This window comes from Psammomys obesus, unplaced genomic scaffold, assembly GCF_907164565.1.
Source record: "Psammomys obesus unplaced genomic scaffold, mPsaObe1.curated_primary_1811, whole genome shotgun sequence".
NCBI classification, from domain to species: domain Eukaryota; kingdom Metazoa; phylum Chordata; class Mammalia; order Rodentia; family Muridae; genus Psammomys; species Psammomys obesus.
Window position 1 is genome coordinate 9,869,195 of NW_026589732.1, and position 20,026 is coordinate 9,889,220.

Sequence of the window (20,026 nt, forward strand, 5' to 3'; positions counted from 1 at the left end):
CTTCCTTCCTTCCTTCCTTCCTTCCTTCCTTCCTTCCTTCCTTCCTTTCTTTCTTTCTTTCTTTCTTTCTTTCTTTCTTTCCTTCCTATATACTAATTTACTTACTTTGTATCCCAGCTGTAGCCCCCTCCCAATCTTTCCTTCCCTCTTTCATCTCTTCACATGCCCCTCTCCAAGTCCACTGATAGGGGAGGTCCTCCTCCTTTTCCATCTGACCATAGCCTATCAGGTTTTATCAGGACTAGCTGCATTGTCTTCCCCTGTGGCCTGGCAAGGCTGCTTCCTCAACCAGGGGAGGTGATCAAAGAGCCACTGAGTTCATGTCAGAGAACGTCCCTGTTCTCCTTACTAGGGAACATTTAGGACTAGCGCTTCGTCAAGATCCAGCTATCCCACTCCTAGGCATAAATCCAAAATATGCTCAATATACAACAAGGATGTTTGTTCAACCATGTTTGTAGCAGCTTTATTTGTAATAGCCAGAACATGGAAGCAACCCAGATGTCCCTCAACGGAGGAATGGATACAGAAATTGTGATGCATTTACACAATGGACTACTACTCAACAGTTAAAAACAAGGAAATCATGAAATTTGCAGGCAAATGGTGGGAATTAGAAAAGATCATTCTGAGTGAGGTATCCCAGAAACAAAGACACACATGGTATATACTCACTTATAAGTGGATACTAGACATATAATATAGAATAAACCTATAAAAATCTCTTTATATTCTTTAGCATCCCTTCCTTTGGGATCTCTCTGCACTAGAAAAGAATTAGAACTTATTCTCTGAGTTTCTGTAGTCTCTTTTGATAAAGTGGTTATAAAGTAGTAATCATGAATGAAAAACAATATATTTGTATCATAATACTACACATTATTTTATGTACATGTCATAGTAACCACACCCCCCCAAAAAAAATCTTAGAGATACTAGAAATAAAGAGAAAGGAAACAAAACCTGTTCAAAACATTTTTTTAATGGAAAAGGGAAGATAGCAAGAAGAAATGCAAAAGAACTACAAGACAAATAGAAAAGAGTTGACAAAGTTACAATAGTAAATCCTCCCCTATCGGTAATTAAATTTAGGGAGGGGAGAGATGGCCCAGCAGTAAAGACTACTTGCTCATTTCTCAGAGGACCGGATTTGATTTCATGCATCCATGTAACATCTCCCTACACTCTGTTCTAGTCTGGGAGTCCAGTGCTCCTCCTCTGAAGATATGCACATGGTGTGTTTTACACATATACTAGCAAAACACGTAAATACATGAAATAAAGTAAACCTTAAAAAAAAAAACTCTTAAATCAGAGTGGCCAAATGGATTAAAAATAAGACCCAACTATATGCTGTTAATAAGAAACTCACTGGATGCACATACCATGAAAGAAGAATAAATGTTAGCTCAATAGATCACTCTTGATTGGGTAGGCCACTTAAATAATCCTTTTCCTCCCAAGTGTCACTACTCTAATTTCTTTTCCCCTTAACCCTAGTTTTTAATAGTTTACTTTGTCTCATAAGCTAGAAGAATATTTCTGCTAATACAATTTTACTGAAAACTGTCAGCTGAAACTGATATAAGTCATAGGGAACCATGGGTATCTGTGGTCTCTTCTCTTGACAATGGATAGTCTACATCATTTGCAGCAATAGAGACTAACAGCTGTTATATTTCATAGTGACCAGACCTGGAAGATACATCAAGGAAGTCTAACAGTTTTCTTATTAAGATGCATAATATTCTAAAAATCGTTCATACAATTATTTAAACAGAAAACTAGAATTTGGGGGAGATTCCATATTCATTAGAACTTGGTCATGCTCTCCTCCTTTCAGCTGAGTGTTACTTTGCTGACGTTCTTAGTTCTCAGCTGCTTTGTATTTTAACTTTAATAAGTAACTGTGTTGTCCTTTTGGGAACGGGAGTATGTACACGTGTGCATGTCAGTGTACAGGGGAAGGTATTTGTGCAGGTGTACAAATACGCCAGAATCCAACCTCAGGCGTTGGTCTTCTCGCACTCACCGCCATGTCTTATAAGACAAGGTCTCTCCCCAGCCCGGAACTCACTGATTATCTAGGCTGGTTTCCCACCGAGCTCCACGGATTTCACCTGTTTCTGCCTTCCCAGAGCCTGGTGTACAAGTGCACTGGTAGAGTTCTGGCTGTTGTATGTCAGTTCTGGGTACCAAACTCAGGTCCCTGTGACTGTACTGAGTGAGCTGTCTCCTTAGCACTGCTGTAATATAAAAATTAGGACTTTGTTTTTATAATAGTTTGTACCAAACATTTAAAAGTAATAAATTTAAAATAGGTTTAGAAGTAACAAGTCATTCTTGATTATCCTTAGCATGGTAAAATATTTGGAATTTAACTGTTCATTAAAATCTTGGATTTTAGAATCTATAATAAATCTTTGGAATAAAAACTCTTATAGTCTGGCAATAAAAGACTGTGAAAATATTTTTAATTTGTAGGTTATCCTATCTCTTAGACTGACTCACTTTTGAATATTTCAGAAGAGATTGCAAAGGCTGAATGCCAAGTATAAATGTTTGATTTGTGTACAATGTGTGAGGAATGATATCCCCTCCCTTTTTTTTTCCTCTGCAGTCCCAAAAGCTCCAGAGATAGATCCAGTAGAATGTTTGGTGGCCGACAACTCTGTAACTGTAGCCTGGAGAATGCCTGAAGAGGATAATAAGATCGACCATTTCATAATGGAATATAGGAAAACGAACTTTGATGGACTTCCACGTGTAAAGGATGAACGATGTTGGGAAATGATTGATAACATTAAGGGTACTGAATATACATTATCAGGTAACATGACAGCATTACATTAATCCAATCCTTAGAGAATGAGTGTAATTTAAAAATATTTTGTTATTTTAAATGATAAAATTAGGTTCTGTTATCTAAACTGTACACTGTTTTTTAAGATATTTGTTATGTGAGTGAATTTCTGTTGAAATACCAGTAACACTTTTAATTACTTAAAATTTGCAGCCTGCTAAAACAATATATGTAAAGCAATTATAAAAGGATGTTATGAAAGCAATATTTCAGAACAATCTTTTTTTTCTTTGTTTTGTTTTATTTTGTTTTTAGACAGACTCACTGTGTAGCCCTGGCCCATGTGGAACTCACTGTTCCACGCTCCATACCAGTCTTGAACACTGCCTCCTGCGTGCCAGAATTAGGGCATGTGCCAACTAATCCTTAATTTTAATTTTTGACTAAGTAAATAAATTGTTTTTCTTCCACATTTCAGGGATATTGTAATGTTTTAGGATTGCTTAGCTCCATGTTAACTCAGAAATGGGACTTAACTAAGGGTTTTGTGTGTGTGTGTGTGTGTGTTGGCCTTTTGAATGCTTTTTATATGGTGTTTAGGTGCTTTTTAAATGGGTTTAGGTATGTATGTTCTGTGCAGACTGAGCTACATTAAAGAGCACTAGCTTCCTCCCACAGGAACTGGCATTCTGTAGAGTAGACGTACGTGCATACAGCACACAGTTAGTCCACACACCACATCTCACATGATCCTGAGTGCTTGGGAAAACAGAGGTCAGTCAAGCTGTGAAAGGTAATATTTGGACTAAGATTTTAGTCTAGGTGTAAATTCATAGGTCATGTCATTCTGTGCTTTATTGCCTTTCATTTTTCATGTAAAAACAGGCTTTCATATATATAAGAAATTTCATAGGGATATTTATTTTCTAGAAAAATTGATGAATATGATATTGTAAGTTGCGATAACCTTTCCTTGAATAAATACTACAGGGTTTTTGTTGCTGCTGCTGCTATGTCTGTCCTTGTCATTGGTTTGTCGTGATTTCTTTTCTTTTTTTGTCCTTTGGAGTTAGAGTCTTTGTAGCGCAGGTTAAACTGGAGTTAATGACCCTGCTCTGTTGGCTTTCCTAGTGTGGGGGTTTACAGCTGTGGGCCCCACACCCAGCACACTGTCACTGCTAACAAAAGCTCTAAGAGTACTGTCTTATTAATCACCAGGTAGAGAATGTTGATAATTGTATAATTCATTTATTTTGAAGAAAATATTAGGTAAGTCGTTATTTTCAGGGGTTATCATTCATTGAACATAAATTATTCTCAAGGAAATTTCTAAAAAGGAAAAAATGTCTGATGATATACACTCACTCTTTTGGGAATGTAGTCTTTATACTTTATGACTAAAAATGTTCATTTTTTTCAGGCTTAAAATTTGATTCAAAGTATATGAATTTCAGAGTGCGAGCATGCAACAAGGCCGTGGCTGGAGACTACTCGGAGGCGGTGACGCTAGAGACCAAAGGTGAGGCTGGCAGCCATTTGTGCGTGAGCAGACAGACCTTACCATCCCAAGTTATTCGACAGTCAGTTGATGTGTAGTTGGATTTCTTCCCACCATCTCTGCAACCTTTCTCTGGCTTTTGCAGCGTAAGAAATAGAAGACGGAAAATGGGAGTCTAGTAGTAGTGGATTTTATCACATTTTCCCCTTATGTTCGTGTGACTAAAACAGACTGAGTTGATAGTATTCTTTTAAGAAGTACTTTCATTCAATTCATTTCTTTTGATTTTTTCACTCTAAGTTACGTTTTTATTTATTTTGTGTGCATATGTGGCAGGGCGTTCTGTGCACATGCCATAGCATGCGTGTAGAGGTGAGAGGACAACTTGTAGGAGTCACTTCCCTCCATTATGTGGGTCCCAGGGATGAAATTCAGGTCAGCAGGCTTGGTAGCAGGTACCTTCATCTACTGAGCCATCTCACTGTTCTCTTGAGTGTTTAGTTCATATTTTAGGTTAGTAAATACATAAGCACTGCTGAAGTGTGAAATTTCAGAGAATTAATCAGCAACAAAGATGTTCCCTCTATTTTCCCCAATTTTTCTTCAGTTATTATTATCTATGTAGTTTATTAATAATTAATAGCACTCACAGTTACTTGGTCATTAAGATCATCATGAAAGACCACTGCTAGATATTACTGATATCCATACTGCAAATGAAGAAAGGAGTACTGAATTATGTTATGTTTACCATAGGCTAGATCTGCCCTAGATGGTATCGGACTCTTATTTCCAGGTTCTCAGCCAGCCTTTATTTTAGGCATCTAACCCAAGTCCTGTTCACTTAGAGCAGTTTAGATTTATCAATGGCCCCTTTTGTAACACAGTAGAGTTTTTAGGTGTTAGCTGATTTGAAAGCCGTTCTGCTAGAGATCCTCCCAATTACAAGGTGGTAACTGTTTGAGTTTATTTTCTGAATTAGATTCTACATTGTAGTCAATAGTTGGGACTTGGAGCATTCTACTGACTTCTAGTTTATTTATGATGCATTTGAGTAGATAAACATGCTAGAAATTTTCTATGATGTAGATGATAACATAAATATGTATCTCAGGGAGGCAGAGGCACCTGGATCATTGTGAGTTCAAGGCCAGCCTGGTCTACAAAGCGAGCCCAGGAGAGGCAAGGCTACACAGAGAAACCTGTCTTAAAAAACAAACCAACCACCCAACAACCAAAGAAACATAAATATGTATAAGAATTAATCTAAGTACTGGCATTTTAACTCCGGACCCTGTGCATGGGGGGAAGGGGTTGAGCTGTCAAGGCCTGTGAGTAGTGATGAGATGAGTTCAGAGTAATATTTGTGGCATAAGCGCATAGGAAAATACTCATTTGAAGCAATTTGAATTGGCACATAGTTTTACTTGAGAATTATACATTGCTTAGTAAAGAAAAGTAGTTTGGATTGTTATCAAACTGAGATATTGCTGTTTTTCAGAGAGTCTCTAGATTTCAAAGCCTTGTCCAATTTCTGAGCAGATAATCTTTTCTGTGTGGTTTGAGCTACTTTTGTCCCTTGTCAGGAACGATTATATTGCTACCATTTCTTACCCTGAGGAGCATCGTCTCTTTGTAGTTAGCGGATGAGCTTGGACCTACTGAGGAATTGTAGATTTTATGAATGTTAAGTTAGAAATCAATAGTTGGCTATGGTTTTCTGGTACAGCTGCTTCTCTAGCAGTGTCTAAATGTTACACAGCATAGTCTTGACTGGTGTTGGGGTCTTATAGAGAGAGACTAAGCTGATTCTGGTCTCTTGGGATTTCATGGAAGTAACTCTCTGAGGTTAGCCTAGAGTATAGATTATGTAGGTTGTATGTAAATACAACCCTGAGACCATATAACAGTGATTCTGATCTTCAGAGAGTCCCAAATAAAATTATTTTTATGTCATCATAAAATTTTTGGGATTATTTTGTAGCATTGGCATTATTAATTATTAATGAAAACGTAAGCATTGTAGAAAAAGTTCAGATTTTTTTTTTTAAATGACCATTGAATAGTTGTTTGCTAAGTTACTTGGCTTGTTCCTGCTATTTTTGACCACCCAGTAGCAATCAGAATACCAACAGAGACTGGAGGGAAGAGATAGTAGAAATTAAATAGCCATGAAAATATAATACAGCTAGCAGTGTTTATTTCTGTCCCTTCAATGTATGTAGCATTATTTCTTCTGGCATAAAAATTGTAAAAGTGATACGTCTTATAAGTTTCAAGATCTATTGTCCCTTCTTTCCTTGTAAAGATAAATGATATTACTAAATAACAAAATTTCTCTCAACCTCAAACAGTAGTGCATGAGTTTAAGAGACAGGATTTTACTTTCAATACATACATTTATAATAAATGTAATAAAAAGAAGGGATGGTGTTCGTAGAAAGAAAGAGACTAAGCATGACACAATTTTGGAAACATATGCCCTTTCGTTTGGATATTGTAGTATTTTGTAAGCTAGCTTACAAGTGGTTTAGGTGGTGCCTTTTCCTGCTGCCAAGGTGGCTCATGTCTGTTCACTCCATCATAACATATTAGGGACCAGCCTAGGATTCTTCTTTCTGTAGGCCTTAGAGTTTTAGTAAGCTATGGACAATTGATGGCACGTTTGATGCCAGGTTTTCTTTATTTCAAAATGTAGATATTCTGCCGGCATAACCTCATGGCTGACAGATAGGGGCTAACTGGTTCTCCATAAAACAGTTGATTTTTGAAATATCTCAGTATATCTACCTGTTAATTCTATTTTTATTTCACTAAAAAGCCACATTATTCTTCTGTTTACTTCTGCTTTGATGCAGCTTTTGAAAGAAATTGACTTTCTTGTTAGTATGACATTTAGTAGATCTGTGAAGTCAGTAGATTTTTATTCAGATGTTTTATAAGTGAGACAATGAACAATGGCTGTAGTGCATGTTGGAGTTGAAGGACTCTTTCTAGAATCAAGGATGGAAGGATTCTTCATGCATTGGGTAATCACTGGGCTCTATGCGCTTGTCTTGTTTGATGATATATACTTCACAGTCTCACAAAAGTCTTAGTTAATTCCAAATAACATCCTTAAACAAAGTGGTGTACTATAAAGGAATATTTTTTTAATCTCCAGTTCCCAAAAATTTAAATGTTTGGCAGGAAATGTAGCAGGAGCAGATTAATTTTTAACTAAGTAGATGATACCTTGTAAGGTAGTTTGGGAATTGCATTACAAAACAGAGAAAACAGCATTGTATACCTATTGAATTATTCATTTTAATGATTTTTTTCTCAGTTTCTAGTTAATACTAATAATAGCCTAAGGATTTTGAACAGTACTTACAGTTCCCTAAGATGTCCAATAATCTGAAAAGCATGGGTTCTATTATATTGTTTGCTTGCTTTGTTTTCATTACGATGCTTTTTCCATCTGTCACACAAGTCATCTGCCATCTGGCTCAGTGCCTTTGCTTATGTCACTCTGGCCCCAGTATATTCATGCATCCAGTAAGATATGCTTGGAACTAATGAATTTATGTGTGGAATTGTTAGTATGAAAGCTTCAGAGTCAACACTTGTCCTGTTTTTACATTATCATTTTATATACTTTTCTTCCTCTGCAGTTCTACCAATTCTTTCTATTTAGTCAAAGCAATCAACTGAGAACCAACTGATAATTATAGTAACATGAAATTCTGATTGCTCTGCTGATGGAGAGCCCAGGAGAAGTAGAGACACTGTTGGCAGTGCAGGCTCTCTGTGTTTTCTTAGTGTGTACAATATGCAGAGAAAAATTCTTGGAAATAGGTGGCATTTATAGACTACAGACTAAGCATTGAGAGTTTCTTGTGTGAGGGGGAAGTATGGGAACTCTTTTGTCTGCACACAGAGTTGCCTCTGTTGATTAAGAAACGATATGACAGGTGTGTTTCAGACAGTAGGATGTCTGACATTTGTTAAACATTGTCTTGCGCAGCACTGAACTTCAGTCTAGATAACTCGTCATCCCACCTGAACTTGAAAGTTGAAGATTCCTGTGTGGAGTGGGATCCTACTGGAGGAAAAGGCCAAGAAAGTAAAGTTAAAGGGAAGGAGAATAAGGGGAGGTAAGTCAGTTCACGCAGTGTGTGGTGGGGGTGCTCGTACGGTGGCTTGTCTCCGACCAAAGCTGATAGGCTCCTTCTTATTTTATGGACAGGCATTTGCTTGTTGATTCTTACAGTTTTAATGTTTATTCTGTATAGTAACGTGAGTTATGGTATGTTAGTAACTCAAAGGCGAAGAATATCATCTGTAAATACTTGAATTTAGGATTAACATTTTCATCCCTTTTTCTTAATTTCTTTTAATAATTGTTTCCCATTTTATTTCAGCATTCTGTTTTTTAATGTTGCAGATAGACCAATGTAGTTAAAAAGAAGTTTCTCAGTCTCTGTCTAGGCGTGTATGTCATCTGTCTTACCTGAAAGAGAGCTGCACTTTTTAAATGACACCTTTGAGCTTTTCTACCCCAAGCTTCCTGCTGAAGAGCTGCCCAGTGAACTCAGGGCTTGAGGACCTTTTGTTTTGTCATAACTTTATTAGATGAGGTAGAACATGGAAGCAGAAGTTTTTAATGGTAAAGTTTTGCTCAGACTGATGGTGAATGTCTGCGAGTTACAACAGTGGCCAGAGCCTCCAGGAAGCTTTCAGTCTAGTTCTATTGTAAGATGTTACATACAAGCTGTAAAGTAGTATCTTAACAGTTGCCTGTTTTTATCTGACAGTGTCCGTGTTACTTCACTGAAGAAACACACAAGGTGATGATCTGTGTCTGTCTAGTTCTAGGACTTAGTATCTAGCTTGGCTGAATAATTTCTTTTAACCAATAAGCAGACGCCATTGCAGCAGCCTTCGTAAGTTAAAATGCTGCTTTGTGTAGACTGTCTTTATTGGTAGTTTGTGTTTTGAATTTACAGCGTTGTAGTATACTGCATTGTTTGAGTTCTGTTGTATATGGTAACATATGCTCTGCTTTAAAAAGACTTTATTTTTCATCCGTTTTACCCTGCTTTTACTTATACTTGGCATCTTTCTTGCTTCACTGTATTCAGTAACATTATTTATTACTCAAACGTGTTTGATAGGAGGCAGGCTTGGAGTATTCTATAATAATATGTAATTTCAGAAGTATCAAAAGTAATGAATACCACTGATAAAATGATTAAATCAGTGTCAAATATAGGGACCATCCCAGGTTGCTCAGGTAAGAGGCTGTTTATGTGAAGATAATCATGTATCTTTTCCAGATACCAACATGTGCTCTCTTTTGAAAATTACTCTTTTTTGTTTCTGTATGTGATGAAAGTGTGTCCGTGCTGTAAAATGCTGTTGAACTTGATAGACTGCAAAACATTTTATTTGGTAGCTAGGAAAATTGGAGACTATATTTGGTATTTCAGACTATGTTATCTCTTTCTCCTTTCTTTCCTTTTAAGAGTTTGTATATGTTGGCTATTTATGGACTGTTACATGAATATCCCTTATCTGAAACACTTGAGACTCCAAAGTATTTTAGATTTTGAAATATTTGCACATACATACTACACACATACAAAGTTTGGACCCAACTCTAAACTCAAAATTTGTTTTGTGTGCACCTTATATTCATACCCTGATAGTAATTTTGTACATGTTTTAGTGTACCGATGTTTTGACTGTGGCTTGCTACAGGTCAGGTATGGAATTTTCTACTCATGACATCATGTCAGTACTTGAGTTTTCAGTAGTGAAATATTTCAGACTTTTGGAATAGGGCTGTTCAACTTGCATATATTTATTCATCTTTTTCATAAATGTTTGTTGTGTGTAGTAATGACCAAGAAGAAAGATGTTCCGAGCTGCCGGATGGTGAGGTGGCCAGTTAGACCTGTGTGTCAAACTGCTGCAGAGGGCACGTCTGTGCTGGCTTGCGGTGGTGGTGTGAGAGTGAAGTCACAAAGTTAAGGGTGCTCATTCACCCCGGGGCTCCATTTTCCCCAGTTGACCAGCACCAGGCGAAGGTCAGAAGAGTGAGCACAGACTGTAGGTAGAGGATCTTTTCATTGGCAGAAAGCCTCAAACAGGAGGTGAAAGTGTACTCAGATAAGTGAGGAAACCTGGCTCCCCATACACACTTTTGTGGCCCCAGCATTCTCCTCTGTACAGCTCTGCTATGCAGGACACACACTGCTAAAACTGTGTCTCAACAGGGCTTCTTTTCCATAAGAACAGCTCTCAAATCAGTGGTTCTCAGCCTTCCTAATGTTGTGTCCGATCCTTTAATATAGTTCCTCATGTTGTAATGACCCTACCATAAAATTATTTTTACTGCTACGTCATAACTACTTTTGCTGCTGTTAGGAATCATAATGTAAGTATCTGTGTTTTCTAATGGTCTTATATGACCCCTGTGAAAGGGTGATTTGATCCCCAAAGGAGTTGTGACCCACATGTTGAGAACCTCTGCTGTATAAAGCTAAGGAATCCAAGAATCCTGATGGGTTTTCCATTTTAGATAAGGGATATGATTCCCTCTGGAAACTGCGAGGAACTGGGTGTTCTCCACATACCGTCTGAGCAGGGATGCCCACTCTCCTCCACCAAGGCCCCCACTAATGCCTCCTGGAGGCCTGCCAGACAAAATCTTTACAATGGTCTACGATTGTGTGTGAAATGTCACAGTAGGGCCAGGATCTAGAATCTATAAAGTCAGCATAGTAGGGCCTGGAAGACCTTTATTCAAAAAGTGGTATTTAGACTGATTCTTCAAGAAGTGGAAGACTGTGTGGTGTTTCATCTTGAAGCGAAGGGAAACAAGAAGAAATGCGCTAGATAAATGTAATCTAAAAACTAAAGAATGTTTTGGCATGTTTAATTGTGTACTGCTTTATGGGTGACAAGGCTAAAAAGACAGATTGAGACTAAAACATGAGCCTACAAAACTAAATTGTTTATAGACAGTATGAAAAATTATTATTTTGAAGTAGGGGAACCAAGCCTGCTTATCTCACAATAGCGAATAAGCTGAATTGGGTGGCAAATCTTTTGGGAAGCAGGTGAAACAATTTGCTCTAGGGGCTACCACAGTACTTAATTAAGTCGAGTAACTAAGTCAAGTCACCAAGGTACCTTTAAGATGGTAGAGGAGACGGTTCTACACACCAGGTGATTGGCTGCTGTCTTTGCAAGAATGAACTGCAAAGCTGGAAGGCTGGACTACTAAAATGGAAGCATTTTCCTTATTTAGCCTAACTCTAAAGATAAACTGTCACTCAGCAGTATCTCTCTCTCTCTGTTTTTCATGCTTCCTTGTGTTGTTTTACTACTGGTAAGTCACACTTATTTTACTTTTTTTTTTTTATCATTTAGATAAGCCCTTAATATGTTTTGAGGCAAAGCTCAGTGAAACATTTCCTCTTGTTTATATGTGTTAAATATTGTCTTGCTCTTAAGAACCTGGAATATAGTTTTCAGAATGAGTTTCTTCCCGGCAGATAGGGAACCTACAAGCAGAGGAACAAATGAACTTTGGGTTGATTCTGATTCTGTTTTTTTGTTTTGTTTTGTTTTGTTTTGTTTTTGTGTTTCTCAGTTGATATTCAACACTTTGTTACAAAAATCCTAAACCCGCATATTTTTCAGTTTTAAGACTGTAAGAGTATAGCTGGCCCTTCACCAATAATACCATGTCTTAGTGAAGGTGCTGTGTATCTCCTTTGTGCTGAGGACACAGTGATGAGCTGTAATTCCTGTTCATAGTTAGTTTCCTCCCCTAAGGTACTTCATAGGCAGGCTCCTCACTTATCATAGCAGCCATGTATTGAAGGCACCACATATTAGGTTGTATATGAACTGTCTTTTCGTCATCATCTTTTAGTCCATGCCTGTGTTAAGGGAAGCACTTGCTTACTTCTTCAGGGGCTCCTTGCCTTGCCCTCCTGTGCCATTGTGGTAATTTGCATCGTACGAGCTCTTCAAATGGGCCTAGGATGTACAGCTCGGTGGCAGAGTGCTTCTGTAACATGTGCACATCCTTGATCACATTCCTAGCACCAGAACAGGAAGAAAACAAACGTTGCCCAGTTGTTACAATTGTGCCTGCATCATAGCATCCTGGCTCAGTGCATTTAATTCTTGCTCACCCTTAATTATAACTTCTTCTCCTTTCATTGATCATTGCATGGTTACTCACAACAAGATCTTTTTACTTTCTTTGCTCTCTCAGCTGAAAAGCAATCACAGTCATAATTGTTAAGCATACCAGCCCTCACAAGAGCTCTGGGGATCAGAGTACAGCTAGATATGCTATTGTAGAGTCCAAGCCTTCTCTAGCGTCAAAATGTGTTGTCCACAGATACACATATAATTAGTTTAAAATATATTTATTATATGATATGTGTAGATAAATTAACTTGCAAAGAGGCTAATGTGCAATATTTTGTCGACTGGGTTAAGTAATCTTTGGTGAGCTATTCTGAATGCATGGTCTTTTTTTCTAGTAGAGAAACTCATTTCAGGTGTTAGCCTCAAAATGAATGGCTAGTAAATACTTAAAAATCACACAGAAGTCTTGTATTGCATAGATGTTTCAGAGATTTAAATTTTTTTTTTTGTTATAATTTATATGCCATGTTAGGACAGTCTTACTTTCATTTTTAACCCTGTTCTTTTTCAGGCTTTCCTAATGTTGTACCTAAAACAGTGCATTTCACACTTCTGAAGTAACAGAATGGCATCCTCAAATGAAATATGCCCATAAGGCTAATGTAAAAAGAGAAAAGAATAGCTGGTTAAAATAGGAAGGAACCCTGAAGCTGGCTTCATCCAGAGTCCCACAGTAGCCTCTGTGGCATTGTGAATTCACTTGAATTCAGGACATGTCTTCAAAACTACCAGCCTCAAATCAATTTGTCACCACAGGATAATGATGGGGGGAATATCTATCTATCTATCTATCTATCTATCTATCTATCTATCTATCTATCTATCTATCTATCTATCAATCATCCATCCATCTATGATCCACCCACCCATCTCTTCCCTCCCTCCATTCCTCCATCTCTGTCTTCTTTCTAACTTCCTTCCTTTCTTTCATTTACTTTTTTCAATTTGAGGAAACTACAGTGGTTTTTTTTCCCCCTTTAGTTTAAGATAAAATACTCAAAAACACAAGGAGTGTTTGCAATCAGGCAATTTATATAAAAAGAATCAAGAAGAAGATTGTGATGTGGAACATTTCTTTTTTGAATGTCATTGATTTGACAGTGTTTACAGATTTTAGGTTCTTTTTTTAAGATTTTATTTATTTTATGTATGGGTGCTCTATCTACATGTATGCTTGCATGCCAGAAGAGGGCATCAGATCTCAGTAGAGGTGGTTGTGAGCTACCATGTGGTTGCTGGGAGTTGAACTCAGGACCTCCGGAAGAGCAGGCAGTGCTCTTATCTGCTGAGCCATCTCTCCAGCCCCCAAGTTCTTACTTCTTAATGACTCTTGTTTTGCATAATAAGTACCAGCTTGAAAAATTTGGCTAAGCCAAAATTTTTATATACTAACGTATCTTAATCTACTAAATTTTTTAGAGTTCTTAGTTTAGAAGTTAAAAATACATTTCTTCAAAGTAAGTTTTTCTTTATTTTCACCTCCCCTTGCCCCCAGCATTTTGAGGCAAATTCTCTATGTAGCTCATTCTAGCTTCAAACCTGTTCCTAGACTGTCCTCAAACTTGTAATCTTCCTGCCTCGCCCCTTGAGTACTAAGATTACTGGCATATGCAACCATACCCAGGAATTTTATTTATTTCGGTCTTCTATTTTGGAGAATGGAAGCACTTGAAGTTTTGTTGTTTTTTTTTTTTTTCTTACACTCAGTTCTTTTTTGTTTTTCCTGCCCCCACTTGTGCCCCTAATTTTCAGAAATTTTCAATTGCCAGTCCTCATTGATCTCTGTTCATACCCACACTGTCTGAACAAACATGGTGTATAATATAATTAAAAATGGCTTGTTTTGTTTTTTCAATGCAGTTTTTCTGTATAGCCTTGGCTGCCCTGGAACTCACTCTGTAAACCAGGCTCGTTTTTATTATTCTAACATGTTAAATAATTACTGTTAGTAGTCTCTCACATACACTTCCAGTTTTTATATATTGTATTTTTAAAATTATATGAAAATAAAGGACTTTTACTCTTCTTTAGGAAAGGTTAAACTAACCCATGTAGACTTTATTGTTCTCTGTGATCATTTAATCGCTATTTAATAGCGTTCACTAAAATGTAGACACTTGAAGATATCCAGCCCACTTTAATTATTTGAGACCATCTAATAAGTCTGTTTTTAACAGTAAGGTAATATTTAAATAATGCAAAATGAAGTCATTGGATCACATAAAATGAGTGTAAATATCTTTTTTATGGTTTTGTGTTTATAAGGGATTTGTATACTAATTTTATTTGGTAATTTATTTTCTACTAAATTTTTTTCTTTGGAAGAAAAATCGTAGTTCAACTGTATTGGAAAATTTCTAAATAGTGATGGTAATAAAGTATTTCTATTTTCCCTAAATAACATTAGAATAATCTCTCAAGATCTCCCCTTTTTATGTGTGTAAATATGCACACGCGAACACACACACACACACACACATATACACACACACACACACACACGTAAGTAGAAAAGCAATGTTCCTCATGTACCATCTTCCTTGTATTTTGAAAATGGCTCTCCTTTCTCCTGGGATTCACCAAGTAGGTTAGCTGAGCAGTGAGCTGCCTGGATCCGCCTGTCTTGCTCAGTGCCGGGACACAAGTGCACATCACCATTCCCGTCTTCTTAAGTGCATTCTAGGAACTGGACGCCAGTGCTTGTGCGTGCACACTGAGCACTTTAGCATTGTTAAAGCTTGGTTTAAAAACATTTTGGAGACAACTTACAAGGAACTGAGACTGCAAAAAGTTTGCCATGGAACTTGTAGGTTGAACAAAAACATCTTGAAGATTTAATCTATTTGAAGTTTTTGAGAGTTTGTGAAGTGTCTAATATAATCCAGTTTGCTTGTCATATTATTCGATATGAAAGGATCAAATGTTCAGTCTTGTCCATTGTAATAGTGGACATGCTTTGATGTTTTATGTTTCCAATGATAGATTCAGGCAACAGTTTTTTTAAGAAGAAAAGATCAATAGCAAAAATTCTGCTACTAAATGACTACTTAGTTGTAGTTATATAAGGAACCTAGTTTTTCCTTTGCTTTTATTTAAATTCAGTTGAAAAATATTTACATGCTATAACCCAAGATCATTCTGAATTTTATCCCATCAGCAAGTCTTGTCTTATTTTAGCATTGTTTCTTATTTCGGCTGTGTGCTCTTTGTATAAGCTTTGTTCAGTGTGCACGACATTAGTGTTTTCGGCCTGCTTTGTGTTGATGGCTTCTTACAGTTGAGTGTTTATAACTGATAACTCTTTAACAATTTAGATTAAATGAAGTGTCGTGACATAATGAGAAGTATTTTCAGAGATTTCTACTATGATGTGCAATCCTGATTTATGAACCATATTCAACATAATTTTTTTTCATTTCTGATATTTTAGAAGTGGTACGCCATCCCCAAAACGAACATCTGTAGGCTCCAGGCCACCAGCAGTAAGAGGCAGCAGAGATCGTTTCACTGGGGAGTCATACACAGTGCTAGGTAAGATAAAGCATAATAGTTCTCAGACTAAAGGCCACACAGCACTTTGGAGGGCTTCCTATCACATCTAGAAAGTCTGCCTGTGTAGGGAATGAGCCTCTACACACGTTTCTATATTGAAGCCTGAGTACTTTGAGAGTTCTTCAGATTGACTTGTTGATATTTTTAAATCTTTACTTCATCTCATATATTATGCCTCATGAATATGTAACCCTTGAAGGGATTCTAACAAAGAAGTGCTTTAAAGTATTTTATAAGCATAGAAACATAAATAATATGTTTAAATGCACAGCACATACTCTGTATTGAGCATCTGTTGTTGACAGTTATTTTCACAGAAAGGGTAGTTGAATTTAGTGGGTATGAGGGTAGAAGCCTGTAATCCCAGTACTTGGAGGCTGAGGTAGAAAGATCATGAACATGTGGGTTGCTTGATCTACATAGTGAGATTTGGTCTAAAAAGAAATGTGTTATTGAGGAACACATGATAAGTAATAAGAGTCAAAACTTTATTTCTGATCTTTTTTAGGAGACACTGCTATTGAAAGTGGACAGCATTATTGGGAAGTAAAGGCCCAGAAGGATTGTAAATCCTATAGTGTGGGTGTAGCATATAAAACTTTAGGGAAATTTGACCAGTTAGGAAAGACAAACACCAGTTGGTGCATCCACGTCAACAGCTGGTTACAGAACACATTCGCGGCCAAGCATAATAATAAGGTCAAAGCTTTGGATGTTCCTGTTCCTGAGAAAATAGGTGTGTTTTGTGACTTTGATGGGGGTAAGTGTCTTTATTTCTCTAAATAATAATTTTCCCATACTTACTTGCATATCAACATATATTATGGACACAAAATACTATGTGTAAAGTGCTTTTACCTCTGTGAGCCTATACAGGAGTATTGCTTTTTTTTTCCTTCTATTTGGTGGCAGTTAATTTTTTAGGACTAGCTTACAGAGAAAATGAGAAACTGGGGAAGGAGACAGATGATATCAACGGGATTAGGCTACAGACCAAGAGGAGAGACATCAAAGGGGACCTCCTGGAGAGCAAGGGTTAGGCTGAACAATTACGAAGTGAGTGGTTAGGGTCCATTGCTGCTGAAAGACAGAGAGGGGAGGGGACTTCAGAAATTGCAAAGCTGAAGCAGTGGCAACTACCCTGTGAGCTGAGTGGAGTGTGCACGTGGGCTCAAGCAGTGAGAAGACTGATGGAGTCAAGCTTAAAAGCTGATAGAATTTGGCACAGTCAATATTAGAAGGAAGAGATCTTAGCATTTACTGAGCTAATAAAACCTTTTGTTTGTTGTGGAAACCATCCCCACCCTTACCACGGTAAGAGAGGCATTGGATCAATCTTGGTACCCACCTCCCAGCCTGATGCCTCACTCAAAACAGAAGCAGCAAGTGATCAAGTGTATTTGGAATCATTGCTGATAGCCCCTCATTTCTCCCCATCACCCCCACTACCTACCCACATAACTCCAGAGCCCCCAGACCCCTTCACTCTCTGCTAAGATCTCAGATTGTGCCAGAAGTTGAGTTTGCCTTCTTTATATCCATCCCAGGACATTTTCCAGATAAACAGTTGGTGTAGAATAAGTTATTGGATGGGTACAAAGGGAATTGCTGTTCTGGACTATGAATTTTAAATCATTACAGCTAGACTTGAATACATTTTTACTCATCTAAATAGAAACCATTAAAATCAGCCACTTTTGCCATTAAGGAGTTTTTCTTGTATTTTTGGTTTTTGTTTTTTTCATGTAATATAAAAGTTTGCACTTCAGGGATTTGATTGCATCCTGCTGATTATGGAATTGTTTTTGTTTTGTTTTTCAAAAAAATTTATAGGTTTTTGAACAAACAGCAGTGAGTTTTTGGGTGAATATGTTGGGCAAAACTTGGTAGCCTCATTCTCTTTCTGTTTGAAGCATTGGTTGTTTAATGAAAGGTCAGGCATTGTTGTGGAGAATTGGATCCTATCTGTTAACTGGCACCAGCTGCAGCTCTGCAGTTTTTGATGCATCTCATGAATTTCCTAAAATTATTTCTCATGTGTAATAGTTTTGCTGGATTGATCAGACCAGCAGCCACATGACAAGCAGTAACCATGACTTTGTGAGTGAGTGAGAGTGTGTGTGTGTAAGAGAGAGGGGGGAGCGGGAGGACACGTACTTTAGCTCTTAGGAAGTATATTATTTTGACCACTGAGCTAATCATTATCAATTGTCATGTATACTCTTTTCCTTATACATTACAATCAGATTGAGAAATGGTTGTTTGAATAAAGAGAGGACAGCAGTTCAAGATGCCTTTTTTCATTTTAGGTCAGCTTGAAAGGCACCCACTTAACAAGCCTTTTCACCTTTTCAGTTGCTTCACATGCAGACCACCATCGAATGGTCCATGTTGCGTTGCTTGGCAACTTCATGTGTAGTTAGTTGTAGGAAGATCAACTGGTCGTTGTCAGTGTGTGAAGGCTGGCCACTGTGTTCCTCATCTTCAGGGCCCTTTCTTCTGCCAAACTTGCTACCCTGGGGCACTGCCATACAAGTTTACTCACAGTTCCTGCACCAGGCATGCTGCTGGTGCTGTGGGCTGCATCTGCTGCTGTACATCAGTTGGAACTCGCATGAGAAACTGAGTTTGTTAAACGTGAAGCAAACAGCAGATACCATCAGTGGCAAGAAATGTGCATTAAAGTGTTATATAAAATAATCATAATTATATAAGAATGTGTTCCAGTGATGGCAAATTTCAACAGTGCAAAAACCACAATACTTCTACACCAACCTAATAGAATGTGGATATATTGCTAAGGTCTTGAAGACCAGGAGAAAAACAGATTTAGATTTTTTTCTTACCATGTTTTCAGATTTTTGTAAGAATTGTTAAGTATGGTTCATACAGTTTGTAACAAAAATTAAGTTAAAATATGGCTTTTGGTGTGGTCACATGTTGAACTTGGATGTTACAACTTTGGATAATAAATTAGGCTTTTTTTTATCCTTTTAGGTCAGCTTTCTTTTTATGATGCACACTCAAAGCAGTTGCTCTATTCCTTCAAGACAAAGTTTACTCAGCCAGTACTACCTGGGTTCATGGTTAGTATCCTGTTTATGTTTTGTGTCTCTTGGCAGTTCTGATAATAGTCTGTGCTTTATTACTTAAGGAAGCAGAGCACCGTGCCCCATTTGCGTTCGTCTCCTTTTCCCTAACCCATTCTTTCCAAAACATAATTTTCTGCATCTTTTCAGTGTGTTTATAAGTCAGTACTAACACACTGTGCAAGTATGGCTATCTACATGGCAGTCCCAACCGCTATAACTAGTGCCCAAGCAAGGAGCGCAGTGCTACCGTGCCCGGTGCCCATGCTGTTCCCGACGCGGCTCTTCGGCAGGGGTTAGCCGCTGTCTTGGACTTTAATGCTGCAAATTTGTTTAGCCTCCTGTTCACCTTTATGGAATTGCATGGTATCTTTGTGGCTCAACCATATGTCTGTAAGATATTTCCATGTTCTGGGTGGTCTTGATTTATCCACTCATTCTTAGAACATACATCATTGTCTAGTATACAGCTGCATCACAGTCTCTTCATTCTAAGTTTGCTTGTGTATTTCATGTGCATGTCTTCTATTTGGAAGATATGACACATGCATTTTAGGCCTACTTAATTACAGGCTGATTTGTGAGGAAAAATCGTGTTTCCTCACGAAAAGTAAAATGAAACATTTACTTTTTAATAAAATAATGTTGCTTCTAACACCAGAGCTGTCTACTTTTCTCTGTTAAAATTAGGTTGCTGTAGAAGTTCTGGGATCACTAACGGCCCCATTGGTTTGAACAGAACATTTGCAGTGTGGGGCTACCTTTCCAGTCAGGACGGTACATTTTGAGTGCCACTTCACACTCATGGCTTGATCCTCACGTCTGCTCTTCCACCTTTACTGCAGGTGTGACCCTCCATTTGAGACCAAA

The 20,026-nt window shown here is 37.7% G+C and overlaps 1 protein-coding gene across 2 annotated transcripts in view; it reads left to right on the forward strand.

Moving 5' to 3' along the window:
• Nucleotides 1-20,026, forward strand: part of Fsd1l (fibronectin type III and SPRY domain containing 1 like) — a 73,527-nt gene that overhangs the window by 42,146 nt on the left and 11,355 nt on the right. Inside the window, exons 7-12 of one of the 2 annotated variants that reach the window (XM_055605334.1) lie at nucleotides 2,621-2,830; nucleotides 4,224-4,322; nucleotides 8,308-8,437; nucleotides 15,946-16,046; nucleotides 16,576-16,827; nucleotides 19,065-19,153. In XM_055605334.1, coding sequence (XP_055461309.1) covers nucleotides 2,621-2,830; nucleotides 4,224-4,322; nucleotides 8,308-8,437; nucleotides 15,946-16,046; nucleotides 16,576-16,827; nucleotides 19,065-19,153 — 881 coding nt within the window. The remainder of the gene's footprint in view (nucleotides 1-2,620; nucleotides 2,831-4,223; nucleotides 4,323-8,307; nucleotides 8,438-15,945; nucleotides 16,047-16,575; nucleotides 16,828-19,064; nucleotides 19,154-20,026) is intronic. The other variant, XM_055605335.1, reaches the window with a different exon arrangement.